The 14,701-nt window shown below is 43.1% G+C and overlaps 1 protein-coding gene across 1 annotated transcript in view; it reads right to left on the bottom strand.

Moving 5' to 3' along the window:
• LOC124015275 (VPS10 domain-containing receptor SorCS3-like) overlaps window positions 1–12,539 on the bottom strand; it is a 244,171-nt gene extending 231,632 nt beyond the window's left edge. The window contains exon 1 of the mRNA XM_046330397.1: window positions 11,584–12,539. Coding sequence (XP_046186353.1) covers window positions 11,584–12,312 — 729 coding nt within the window. The 5' untranslated portion in view covers window positions 12,313–12,539. The remainder of the gene's footprint in view (window positions 1–11,583) is intronic.
• Between the last annotated feature and the right edge of the window lie 2,162 nt (window positions 12,540–14,701).

Raw genomic sequence — 14,701 nt, 5'->3', positions numbered from 1 at the left:
GGTCCTAGGGTTCAGGTCCTCCTCAGAGAGAGAGAGAATTAGAGAGAGCATACTTAAATTCACACAGGACACCGGATAAGACAGAATAAGTACTCCAGATATAACAAACTGACGCTAGCCCCCCGACATATAAACTACTGCAGCATAAATACTGGAGGCTGAGACAGGAGGGGTCAGGAGACACTGTGGCCCCATCCGATGAGATCCCCGGACAGGTCCAAACAGAAAGGATATAACCCCACCCACTTTGCCAAAGCCCTACACAATATTGTGCTGCTGATGACAAGTGCCATAGCAGTCTCTTTCTGCTGTAAAACAGAGGGTCACCAAGCATGTGGCGCAGGTGATGGGGGACTTAATTTTGCAAAGAACACAGCGATGCCTCCATGCTGTGCCCTTTTGGCACTGAGGCACATCCATTTCTGCAGAAATACATTTAGGCAGCTGAACACCACTTGTGGCAGGAGTTGGATGAACCAGCTTCAGTGGGGGATGGAAACCTTGCCCTGGGGGCTGCCATTCGGAGTCAGTGTCACTATGAAAGAAAATGTTCAGTTAGAATAGTTTCACATATGAGCCCTGTATCAACAAGTATAATAAACAGATATATATATATAGAGTACAGGGAACATAAGGTTGAATATATTATTATGACCTGCTAGATCTACTGTCTCTTTTATATTATGACATTTCAGCTAGATCTACTGTCTCTATTATATTATGATAGATCAGCTAGATCTACTGTCTTTATTATATTACAACAGACCAGCTGTATCTACCGTCTCCATTTCACTTTGGCCATTGTTGTGGGCCTGCCCTCCCATCAACAGCCTCAAAGAGGCTATTTCATTTGGGGGTGGGGTGGGATGGGGCAGCAGACACACGCATCTCCCATTTCATGACATTATATGTTTATATATTGCTTCTAAAATGTAAAAAAATTCACAAATAAAATTTTAAATTATAAATTTCAAACAAGGGCATTAGCATGATAAGAACTTACCAGTCCAAAACGATGTCCGCCACAATCGCTAAATTAATCATCCTACAACAGTCTCTGTCTCGCTTTCTAAATCAATTTATGCTAAAATTGTGTGTACATCTGTATTTCTAGACTTAGCTAGATTTAGCTTTCCCTGACATAGTCGCCATAATGATTGATATATAAACAGCTGAATCTGCGCGTTTATCCAACAATGCAGTGACAATGCAGTGATATTATACCATTGTCGATGCTGAACAGCAAATTGTGTTACAAATAAACCAGTTGATTGCAGTGAAACCAAACATGACTGGAAAAGTCACATTCTGTGTGTGTTATTTACCTGGAATGTGTCGTCGAAAATGGAATGAGACAGAATTCACGACACAAGCGGTTCACAAAATGTTTCGTGTTAGGCTATAAAAATTGATTTTATCAAACAAAAGATCATTCATTGTGTAACAATGAGCATTGGAATTGCAAACAGACGAAGATCGTCAAAGGTAAACAATTTATTTTAATGCAGTTTGTGATTATGTTACGCCTGTGCTGGTTAACCTCTTAGTCCTACCCACACCGTATTCGGTAGCGTAATCATAGCCTCAAGCTCATTACCATAACGCAACGTTAGCGATTTCTAAAAATCGCAAATGAAATGAAATAAATATGCCTATCCTCAAGCTTATCCTTTTCTTAACAATCCTGTCGTCTCAGATTTTCAAAATATGCTTTAGAACCAGAGAAAATCAATAATTTGTGTAAGAGTGGTGATAGCTAGCTTAGCATTTAGCGTTAGCATTTAGCACGCAACATATTCACAAAAACCAGCAAAGGGATCAAATAAAATAATTTACCTTTGAAGAACTTCAGATGTTTCAATGAGGAGACTCTCAGTTACATAGCAGATGTCCAGTTTTTCCTGAAAGATGCTTGTGTAGGACACAACGTTCCGTTTTGTTACTATGCATTTGGCTACCGAAACTAACCGAAAATTCAGTCACCTACACGTCAAACTTTTTTCCGAATTAACTCCATAATATCGACTGAAACATGGAAAACGTTGTTTGAATCCATCCTCAAGGTGTTTTGTCATATATCTCTTCATTGAAATGCCATTCCTGGAAGCCTGCATTGTTCTCAGATTCGGATGGAAAAATACTGGTACCTGACTTTTGCGCACCAATTTCCACACAGACACCGTGCGGGACCCCTGGTAAATGTAGTCTCTTATGGTCAATCTTCCAATGATATGCCTACAAATACGTCACAATGCTGCAGACACCTTGGGGAAACGATAGGAAGTGTCCGTTCATTCCTGTCGCATTCACAGCCATATAAGGCGATCATGGAAAACGTGCCATCAGAAATCCTGTTGATTTCCTGGTCGCTCAAACATCTTGGTTTTGCCTGTAGGTTTTGTTCTAAGGCACTCACAGTGAAAATCTTTGCAATTCTGGAAACGTCAGAGTGTCTTCTTTCCAAAACTATCAATTCCAAGCATAGTCGAGCATCTTTTCGTGACAAAATATTGCGCTAAAAACGGGCACGTCTTTTTATCCAAAAATGAAATACTGCCCCTAGAGTCTTAACAGGTTAAAACAATAACGGGTGAGACAACAACAGCTAATCAGCTAAAACAACAACATCAGGTAAAGTGGCGATGACTGTGCAGAGAGGGTCGATTCGCGGCTGGGGCCGACAGATAAACAAAAAGTAAACAGAATGGAGTACCATGATTAATGGACAGTCCAGCAGGCATCAGCTATGTAGCCAAGTAATCACAGGGTCCAGGGGGCAGCAATAGATGGAACAGGGAAGCCGCGGAGTAGTCGCTACTACGCTAGCACGCGGGCGACACAGCGTTTAAAGTTAGTAGCCTGGGGCTCGTAGAAGTGTCTGCTCCGACGTCCGACGGAGGCCGGTTGAAGGCACAGCGGATGGATTATTCGTCGGCAGACCAGTCGTGGTGGTGCGGTGGGGCACCGTGTCGACAAAGGAGCCAAGCCAGATGGCGAAAGAGGTATTGTAGTTGTAGTAATTTAGTTTGCTAGCCGGGAGATGCGCCTGGTTCACAGCTAACTGGTGCTAGCTTCTGGCCAGGGGTGTTAGCCACTATAGCCACTCGGTAGCAGCGGTGATCTGGTGCCAAGGTCCAGAGTTTACGGCAAGGATCCGGTGGAGTAGTGGGTTCTAGCTGTGTTTTGGTGGAGTCCGGGTGAACAACTGAGTAGGCCTGGAGGTGGGCCTCAGGGATAGCTTCAGTACTGGGTAAATCGGTGGGTGCTAGCTAGCTGTGAAGATCAGGAGAAATGTTCCAGGGATTACGGCAGGAATCCGGCGTTGTAGTGGAGAGACATAACTGGTTCTCACAAACAAGCTAGGCAAAGGCTTAGTAGAGTCCAAATGAACAATGCCTCACAAAAGGCACAAATAGAATGAACTGAACTGAGTAACTAACACAGGTGAAATCAATGAACAAAAATGAAAGACAGGGCTATGTTCAAGAGCACAAAGAAACAGGGCTATGTTCAAGAACACAACAACACAGAACACGAGGTTGACCACGAATATAAATGCAGATCCTTACAACTGTAGCTGTTGGTAGGCGCTACTGTTACTGCTAGCTAGCTATACCCCAGTTGGGAAAAGACACAGAGAGGCAATGGTGGCAGACAACATATGTTGTGATGCTTTTATTTTGGCTGCCCTGAAGTGCTAGCTACAGACAATACCTGCAGACTTCAGTATTTCCTTATTTACTGTTATACAGGTATCAAGAGTATCATTGTTGGGACACAGGATAACAATGAAATAAAGCAGACTGCTTGCCCTAGTGTTCCTCCTGCGTATTAAAACCTTTCCATAGTGAGGGTGATAAAATGGATATAGTAGAGACATAAAGAGAGGGAACAATAAAAGCTATGGCGAGAGAGAGAGAGAGAGAGAGAGAGAGAGAGAGAGAGAGAGAGAGAGATGTATTTATTTATTTATTTGACATTTTGTTAGGATGAAATCTTTTGAGATGCACCGTTTAGTTTTCAAGAGCCCCCCCAAAAATAATACTTACGATCGACAGGCAGGCAGGCAGGCAGGCAGGCAGGCAGGCAGGCAGGCAGGCAGGCAGGCAGGCAGGCAGGCAGGCAGGCAGGCAGGCAGGCAGGCAGGTAGGTAGGTAGGTAGGTAGGTAGGTAGGTAGGTAGGTAGGTAGGTAGGTAGGTAGGTAGGTAGGTAGGTAGGTAGGTAGGTAGGTAGGTAGGTAGGTAGGTAGGTAGGTAGGTGGAGAGGTAGGTGGAGAGATAGGTGGAGAGATAGGTGGAGAGAGAGAGAACCAGGATGTGTTTATGTGCTGTGTTCAGCTCAATGGGCCTCGCTGCAGAAAATTGCTGCGTTGTCGACGTAGCAGCCAGAAGAGCAAAAAGTAGTGTGTAAGCTGAAACACCTGAAATGTGTCTGGGTAAGTATTTATTTAATTACAGACTTGTTACCATTCATTACTCAACATTACTGCAGGTGTTCAACTCAATTCTGTCTGAACTCAGGCTCTATAATAAAGTATGAACAGAGAGAGAGAGAGAGAGAGACTGTAACTAATGATTTTTACATACTTTAATTAACAGGGGGTGATGTGTGTGTTTTTCTGTTTGTGTGTGTGTTTATGCCAAACTCTCATTCAGCAATTTACCACCAAACATTTGTTAAGTAATGCTACTGCTGTATAATCAACTTACAGTATATCACATTCCCTCATTAAAACAAAGTTACATCATCATTTCCCCCTTATGGCCTCACATTTCAACTACAACAGTGGTAGTAGCTATTTACAGTATAATCAATCTGAGGACTGAGGAAACTTCAAGGCACACACCCAGACAAACCAGGATATCAGGCAATTTCCTTGTCTTTTTATTGAGGCCTGCTAGAATGAGTCCCAAATGACTGATTGAGTCCCCTATACTCTATATAGTGTACTCCTTCTGACCAGTGCTATATGGGCACTACATAGGGAATAGGGTGCCATGTGGGACGCAGTCCTAGACAGGTAATATCCAGATACATAAGGAGAGCAGTAACAACCCTTCTGTGTTTATGTAAACTGTCTGGAGGTAGAAATCGGCTGTTGTCCAATGGAGCAGACAGGTGCTAACCTACGTATGATATCAAAGAGATTTGGAAGCAATTAACACCTTACCTAAGGGCATTGTTCACACAAGGCCTTCCTGAGATCCACATTGACAACACCTTCCTAGTGGTGAAGTGTTTTCATGACTAGGCCCCGGAGCATTTCCTGACTTGATTAAACTGTGGCCACTAGTTATTATAGGCTATCAGAAGGGCCCAGGGTATTACCTTAGGCACTAAGTATAGGCTATCACATGCGCCCAAAGTATCTCCCGATTGGGATATGCAGTCAGGGATAACTCCAGGCCCTTTTCATTCATAACAATCACACATTTTGTAAAAAAAACAACTCCAAAGCAGTGAACCTAGCGAGCTAATTTTCTGATGCCCCTCCCACTCAGCAAAACTCCTCTAAACAGAAGGCAAATGAATAATGCATTGATATCTATGATCTCTCTCTCTGTTTTACTGAGCACTGCTCTATTATTAGGTTTCAAATCAAGCTTGTCTTTACTTCTCTTAAAGCGTTATTCAAAATGTAAATGTGTGAATGCAGAGAGGGGGTGACTATCATTTGTTTAGAGGCAACTTTCATGAGGATTGTCAAACTCAGAGATAGAGAGAGAGAGAGGGAGGAATATTATCTTCCTCTAGAAAATACAATGGAGAGACAGGAGTTCGAAGTCCCATACTGCTTGCTTCCCCAGACTGACTCTGTTAGCAAATCTCCTATCATCAAGCCACATCTATTTCCCTCCACTAAATGAAAGATGCTTACACAATATGTTTGGTAATGGCCGATGTTTGAGCAGGTTATTATCATTAAAATATAAATGGGAATAAAAATGGAAGGAGAAGGGGATAGTAAAGTTAATGTGGCGTGGCCCGGTTTTATGGCCACACAGTCGTTTTCATAGATAAACCGCTAGATCATTTTAATTAGACAGTGTGTTAATTGAGTGTGGGTCCTGGGATAAAATGTGTCATTATTGGTCTGCACCAACGGCAACCCCTCACAAGAGTGACACCATTCACCCGACTGAGTGAGAAAGAGAGGGAGAGAGTGACAGAAAGAGGAAGGGGGAGGGAAATAGTGTTTGCGTGTGTGAGAGAGAGGGGGGAGTGTGAGTGAGAGAGAGGTAGGTGATCTCCCACCTCAACATCCTCTCTGACATCATTACTTAGTCATTGCGTTCTGCCTAGTGTGCTAACATTCAGGAAATGCCAAGAGAGATCGACATTACAAGGTATCCCACTTTGCCTAAAAAAAAATGGTGGTAAAGGTCAAGACTCTATGCCCAGGGGGAGCATGCTGCATATACCACCTACTTCGATCTACGTACTACACTGCACCATGCAGTCAAACCACTACCATGCAAAACTGGTCTGAGATCAGCTGTTGGAAAATTAGAGAGTCAGACTACGTCAGTCCAACCACTACCATCCAAACTGTACTGGGATCAGCTGTTAGAGAGCCAGAGACAATGTCACGGTCGGCTCCTACTTTATCCTGAGATACCCCCTGTGGAAAAAGAGGTTTAATAGAATGAAGAAGAAACCAGATCACATTTGACACTTTTATATTAATGTATTTCACACCCACACACAGACTCTCTCTAACACACACTGACAAACTCACACACACGTACGCCACAAATGCAGCTCAGTGCTCTGTCAAAACCCTTGTATTGCAGAACGGGATCAGTGGCCAAGTGTATTATTACACTCAAGGCATACAGTCTTAACGTGTCCTTCCACCAAGGCCTACTCTAGTACCTCTAACATGGCGATGACACAGGAAACATAATGAGACCATTAGCTTGGTGATTGACTGCCTTCAGAACCTTCCATCCAATGGGTAGCTCAGAGCCATGCAGGAGACGGGAGTCTCAAGGTTTTTAGTGACTTCTGAGGTCTTAGATGTTGCTCTGTTCCAACAGCAGGTGCTATGTAATGTGAGTGTAATTGAACTTGAATGTGTTTTAATGCAGGCATCAATGTAGCATCAATGCAGGCATACTGGGTTAATTAATGTGTTTCTATCAAACGCTGATAAGCCAACTGTCGTTACATTAAACTATCTTCATCGGTCGGTCTTGGAGGGCAGGTATAACAAGGAGTTTCATGACCTGGCCTGACCAGGGAAAGTTCACTAAGGTAAAACGAGGACCCTATGTATAATTCCATCACCTTTCACAAGTTTCTCTCAATCCAGTCCATTAACTAGATAATAAAGTTATCTATGCATGTAGTCAATTTTGATAAAGCGACTAAACAAGATGCTAAACGCTAGCCGGAAAAGGTTGGGTCAAGTGTCAAGACGTTAGCTCTGGGGGGCAAGTCAAGATGAATCCTCTGTCTAGTCGTGGCGGCGCATGACGTCTTGCCACCAAGCTTCACTACTTCCACTGCAGAGAGCAAACAAGGGCTGGGAAAACACATTTGTAAACACGAAGTAGACAAAGAGGGGAGGGGATGGAGGAATGAAAAGAGGAAGTCCCTTTGGAAGAGTGCATTATTTATCCCATCCTATCCTCCTCTCTTCCTTTCTTCCTCCAGAGCAGTTAGTTAGTTCCACAGAGGTAGGTAGCAAAATAGTGCCACTTTTCAAGCCATTAGCTTCACTAAATGGAAGGGAAGCCATTCAAGGGGTGAGAAGAGACAGACAGGGCTAGGAACAAGCCCCTATGTACCTCCTAAATCATGTTCCAGGTCTCTGCATGGATGCCAAAGCTGTGTTTAGCTATGCCAACCAACTACGCCACCCTCTCCTCACTGTTGGGGGGTGCAGTACAACGATATTCTTCCAGACGAGTGGATGTTGTTGACTAAGGAAGTTCATTTCAGTTCAATTCGATTCATTTCAGTTTGTAAAATTAATGTCAGTACATTTCAGCTGAGTTCAGTTCATTTCAGTTTAGTTCAGTTTATTTCATTTCAGTTCAGTTCATTTCAGTTTACTTCAGTTCAGTTTATTTCAGTTCAATACATTTCAATTTAGTTCAGAACATTTCAGTTAATTTCAGTTCAATTAATTTCAGTTTATTTTGAGGGGAAGAATCCATGTGTACTAACATATTCCTTCATTCAGGTTGAGGAGCCAGGTGCTTAAGTCTACTAAATGTACTGCAATTATTGAAGAAATTAAATGTCTCCAATTATGGTCCAGACAGTATGCCAACAGTATAGTTAATGAATGTGTATGAAAGAGTTCCACGTGTACAGTACATTACTGTAGCCTTACAAAATGGTTATCTTAAACTACTTTTTTGTGTGTGTGTGTGTGTGTGTGTGTGTGTGTGTGTGTGTGTGTGTGTGTGTGTGTGTGTGTGTGTGTGTGTGTGTGTGTGTGTGTGTGTGTGTGTGTGCGTGTGCGCGTGTGTGTGTGTGTGTGCGTCTGTGTGTGTGTGTGTGTGTGTGCATCTATTAGCTCTCTGAAAGAGATGTAGGCATTTCAAAAGACCAGCTAACTACATTGATAACCTGCCAGATATTATAATGAACTCTCTTTACATTAAAGACCACTCACAGAGTCCCACTCTGCATCTTATGCAAATTCATATTTAGATTTTCCCCACTGAATGTATGAAGAACAAAGAGAAAACTGTGTGTTGTATCATGAAGAAAAAACATCCAGATAAAAAAGTGGCCATATAACCTGCCAAGGCCGGCAGATTTTCCTGCACTATTGACATATACCGGATGTAGATATTTACTACCAGCGAAGTGCATTACTGGAAGCAATGACTTCAAAAGCGAGTGGATGGGTGAAATACCTTATCAAGGTTGAAAATCACTTAGGAAAGTGGCTTGTATGATAGTAATGATAAGCATGAAGCACAATAATGGCGGCCATTTTGTATCCACACTGGCAGGAAGAAGGAACCCTGCCAATAAATTCATAGACACCACTGAGAATGAGAAACTGGACACTCGGCCCATAGGGAGGCTAGTATACACCCAGGGCTCAAGCACATAGACAGACAGAGAAGAGACCACATTAGCCTTGTCTACATGCCTCAGAGGGTACCACCTGCCTTGGGGAACAGAACACACCATAACACCTCTACTACCCAGGTCACCCTAGAGGAGTAGTGGCACAGGGCACAACACATATCAGGGAGCACAAGCAGAGCATTCTGAGTAGAAGTAAAACACTTTAAAAAAAGGGAAAAGAGGGAAAGGGAGTGTGGTGGCACAACGACAACTGAGTGAATGCATGGGTGAGGCCAGAGTAGACTCGTTCAGCCACCCACCCCCGCCACACACACACACCAACCCTAACTGCTGTGGTTAAGTTAGAGTTGGAGAACTTCAGGCTCCATCAGGCAGTCCTTGAGGGCATAATTCATCACCCATTCAATCAGGAGCCCAATAAAGATAAAGTAGCCCAGTACTAGTGTCTGAGAGCTGGAGAAAACATGCTTGAGTAGGCCGTCAATCCCCCTTGCCTGGCCATAAGAAAATATTTCAAAATGGATGCCTGTTTCTGTATTTAAGATAACTATTACAGATGTACAACTGGGGGAACGGAGGCAGGGAGTTGGGCTGGCTGTGGTAAACAATACACCCAGAAAAACTTTTTCACACACACAGAGCCAAGCGCATACACACACACACACACACAGAGAGAGAGTCCGCACGCACACTCACACTCACGCGCACACATACACACACACACAAATGTCCCCAAACCGCCGCAGCCATCACTGTGAGTTAAAAAACAAGTTCATGCAGCGTGTCATAATAACTTCAGACAGAGGACTGAAACTGAGGGATTCATTTTTTTTTTCTTCATCCAAATGAAATCAAGCAAAAAGAGGCAGCCACAACAACAAAAGAAACATGTAAGAATAATTAAAAGAGCCCAGTGGCTTTCTCTTCTTTGAGTCTGCATGGTTGTGGAAATAACATCAATTTATTTCACCATATTATTCTGTTTCAAATGAAGGCCTCTAAGCCCTTTTAGGGGGGGGGGGTGAAATCATGTCAGTATTCCAGCCGTTTCAAAATCAAATTGGGATGGAAGGATCTGGCTGCTTCTGGAAGATGATTCATCTGTGTCATAACAACCATGTATTTATTAGAAACCTGGAGTATTAGCCAGAACAGGGACAGGTCCTATCATTAACATGGCCTAACACGTTCAATTGTGACCTCAGTTAAAAAGTACAAGCTGTCTTCACTCACAGAGGATGAGACGGGTTGTAGTGCATCACCAATGAATACCCTTTTATGTAGACTGACAGATGCTGGTGAAAGAACAACATGTATGTGCCAAAATAAAGATATGACATACCAGTTCTCCTCTGTGCAGTTGTAAAGCTGCTATTACGGGCTCATCACCACAGGTATTGATCACATATGCCAAGGCATATTAAGAACAGTGTTCTAAGTGCTGTGAATGTTTGCTAGGGAAGTTCAAGCTTCACTAGGGTCCTTCCCTGGATGATTCCATTAGAGACCATTGTCTCAGGCTCTGTATCCCTACAATAATACACCACTGCAGATGTTGCTTTTAGGAAACACAATGATAGTCTCTCGTACATTGTACGCCACCCTTTGGAGTGTCTGTGTAAGTGCAGGTAACAAGTGCACCGATTATTAACGTGAGGAGCGAGGCATTATTCTGAATAGAATTTACTCTGGCAGGATGATAGTCTGCAGACTAATTTATAAAAAATCTATATGAATGGTGAATATGCATATAAAGTCCACATAATTCATAGGCATAGAATATAATTATTAAACTAGGCCTATTAAATCTATGGCTTTTGTAAAGGAATTGTGAACATAGAATCAACAGGAACAAGCCAGCAATTCAGAGGACCACATAGGCTTGCTTTCATTCAATGCGAAATATCGTTATTACAAGTAAAGAATTCAAATAATTCATATCCCGGTCAAAAATATTTACAAATCTTCCCGATCAATTGGCCTAGATTGGATGAAAAATATCGGATCCAAATCGACATATAAACGATCTATAACAAAACATATATATTGCAAAATACAGGACACGTTTAACAGTTATAATTTATTTCATTCGTATTCATTACATATAAATGAACTAAAACTAGTGGAATTCACCTGTTTGAGTAACCTATATGCGCAAGAATAGTGAGTGTTTTCCAACCGCTTTGTGAAGAAATGCTGCTATCGGTATGGCACGGGCACGGAGTCTGCAGCAAGCAAGCATATCTCCGTGTGCAATAGCAATACCAGCCCAAACTTGCCCGGAATGCTTCTGGAGGTGCTGAAACCTATGTGGGATATTGCCCTGCTGTGCGCAACTGAACCAATGCACCTGTTACAGTGGACAAATAACTCGCTAAAACAAGCGAATATTTCCCTGCGGAAAACAGTTTCGATCAAATAAGCCTTTAACAGTCCTTGACGAAACGTGGTGCTTCATAATATACAATTGTTTATTTTGTGAAAAACAAATACACATGACAAATGGTGAATTAATCATCACTTACGCTGCTGTTTTGCCCCGACCAGTAAACCACTGCGTGGTTATGCGCTGAGTCTCCGGTCAAGGCGAAAGTAGTGCTGCTTAGTTTGGGATCATCTCCTCTGGAAGTCCCTCGACCCTCGTCCCTGTTCCACTTGAATTCAGATCGGCCCAGTCTGTGTCCGTCCAGTAACGGACCAGGACTCCTTCTCTCATCCGATGTCTCTCCTTCTAAACCGGGGCCACCGGTCATAAGGCTCTCCCTAAACTCGGGAGTTTCGGGACCGCTTCGCTTCGCTCTCCGTAACGCAACATCCTCAGCACCATCCTTGACTTTACCCAAATCATTCACCCCAATATTATATTCCCCACGGTACCTTTCTTCGTTTTCACTAGACCCAGTTAAATCTTCCAGAGCGACTTTTGGGGTAATTCCATCGTCATTGAATCTCGGCTCATTCACAAGAACACCTGCCTGTTGGGTGTCGCTTGGTACTCCAGTATTTTGGTCAGTAACTCCGAGTAGCTGGCGCTCCAGTCGGACCTGTTCCAGAGCTCTGGCCGCCTGCCTAGTACCATCAGCCGCGTGCGTACCGATATCCAGCTGTAATTCCTTCAGGTGTAGCTGGACCGGCGACTGGCACGATGCGCAAGTTATCTCCGCCTTGGCATTTAGCTGGGTATGAGCGGAGATCAGAAACCAGGTACACAGAGTTAAGTGCAAGCCTGAGCAGAAGCCAAGCCAAGTATCCATTGCTGGTATAGTTAGAGATTTTGGTCCAACACACGGAGCAGGAAAACCTTATCCAACCGAGGACCAACTCCTCCCGAAGTCGGTGAGATTGTTGGGGTATTTAGAAAAGCGCTCTTCAGCTAAACTGTTCACGTCCAAGGAGCTGGTCGCGGGAGCCACCACATAGGGGAGGAGCTGTATCGAAGCCGAGCTGCCGAATGTGCGCCAGGATAAGAGGAATGATGTGAGAGAACGCGAACGCAAGAGAGAGAGGAGAGCGAGAGCTGAAAACGGGGGAGAGAGAGAGAGAGCGAGAGAGAGAGAGAGGAGAGAGAGAGAGAGAGAGAGAGAGAGAGAGAGAGAGAGAGAGAGAGAGAGAGAGAGAGAGAGATGCGCCGTGGCTTTCACACTGATGGTGATAGCCCACTAGTAATCGAATATGATATGACCGATAAATACCTATTCAACATAGCTTTCACCAGAGAGATAACATCTGACGATGTTCATATCAGAGTCAAATCAATGGTGTCAATGTATAACGATGCTTGATGTGATTAGGGACCAGGATGTCCAACACATTATAGTCTTCACAGTGCTTCAGAAGTCATTCTTTTTATTAACCGGAATCAAAGTAATTGGTTTTTAATGTACTCCTGTCCAAAGGAAACGGTATTTCATGAAATGCATCTAAATTACTTTAATGTAGCAGGTGCTCTGACACCTTAGACTCTTGCCAATTAGATGTTCCATTATGCCATGACATAAAGGTTAATGTGCGCACAGAGGGAATTATTAGCGCAATAAAGCAATGGCATTTTTTAAAGATCAGTAGCCGAATAAAAATTATGTTTGTGCAACCAGAACATTAAAGACATTGTCCAGTTATTAACTTGTTATTATTTGAGAAAAGGTATTCAAGTAACTGTCCAGTGTTTCCAGATTTCCATGAAATATGACCTACTACAATATCAATTACAATATGACTGAAATAGTTTTCCTTCGATTATTTTTTAATTACCTATGTTTCTTTATTGGATGGTGTTGGCATACAATAACAACAGAACTGCGTGGGGTATACTGGTCATGAAAAATATTCATGTGAATAGACCACTGATTGGCCAGCTCGTCCGCTGATCCAGACATCATCCTCTGTTTGGAAATAGCAGTTTGAGGTGTGGTTTGTTATAGGTCTATGTTATATGTGAAAACATTTTAACACATTGGGCATTTCCAAATTGTAGCCTACCAATTTCTTATAGAATCTAGCCTACATCACAGAAAACCCTAAGACATAGAAGTATGCAGAATCTTTAATATCTATAATAAATTAGCAGTGGATGGGAGAATCAGACAGAATCCACAGGTTCATGACCTCCAATAGCATCTGGTATAGCGATAAGCTTGAATATGTTGTGGTCAAGATGGCTAAAACCACTGCACCTCCAAATGGCTCCACGCCATATAGGAAATAACCAACGTTTTTCCTCTATTGGCACCCTATTCGTAAATGGTTGTCGTCAAAAGTTCACTCTTAGAAATATCGGTGACTCGAGGAACCCTGGAGATCCTCAAGGAACCCTGGAGATCTTCAAGGAACCCTGGAGATCTTCAAGGAACCCCTGGAGTTCCTCAAGGAACCATTGCTTGTCAATGGTTCATATTTGCACCTTCAGTTAGTTCAGGGCTTCTTGGAGGAACATTTAATGATTCAATGTAGCAACGGGGTCTTCCTAGAGTGGTGGCGTGGCTTAGTAGGGGAATGACTTTAAGATATACACTATACTGTACATACAAAAGTATGTGGACACCCCTTCAAATGAGTGGATTTGGCTATATCAGCCACACCCATTGCTGACAAGTGTATACAATTGAGCACATAGCCATGCAATCTCCATAGACAAAAACTGGCAGTAGAATGGCCTTACCAATGAGCTCAGTGATTTTCAACATGGCACCGTCATAGGATGCCACCTTTCCAACAAGTTGCATCGTCAAATTTCTACCCTGCTAGAGCTGCCCCGGTCAACTGTAAGTGCTATTATTGTGAAGTTGAAACATCTGGGAGCAACACATGGCTCAGCTTCATGAAATGGGTTTTCATGGCCGTGCAACGCCAAGCCACGGCTGGAGTGGTGTATAGGTCTTAGCCATTGGACTCTGGAGCAGTGGAAATGCGTTTTCTGGAGTGATGAATCACACTCTACCATCTGGCAGTTAGATGGACGAACCTGGGTTTGGCGGATGTCAGGAGAACGCTTCCTGCCCAAATACAGAGCCAACTGTAAAGTTTGGTGTAGGACGAATAATGGTCTAGGGCTGTTAGGCCCCTTAGCTCCAGTGAAGGGACATCTTTAAGCCACAGCATACAATGACATTCTAGACGATTCTGTGCTTAGAATTTTGTGGCAAC

The sequence above is a fragment of the Oncorhynchus gorbuscha genome, linkage group LG26 (assembly GCF_021184085.1).
Source record: "Oncorhynchus gorbuscha isolate QuinsamMale2020 ecotype Even-year linkage group LG26, OgorEven_v1.0, whole genome shotgun sequence".
NCBI lineage: Eukaryota > Metazoa > Chordata > Actinopteri > Salmoniformes > Salmonidae > Oncorhynchus > Oncorhynchus gorbuscha.
The sequence above is the reverse complement of the archived record's forward strand: the minus strand, read 5'-3'. Positions and strand labels throughout refer to the sequence as shown.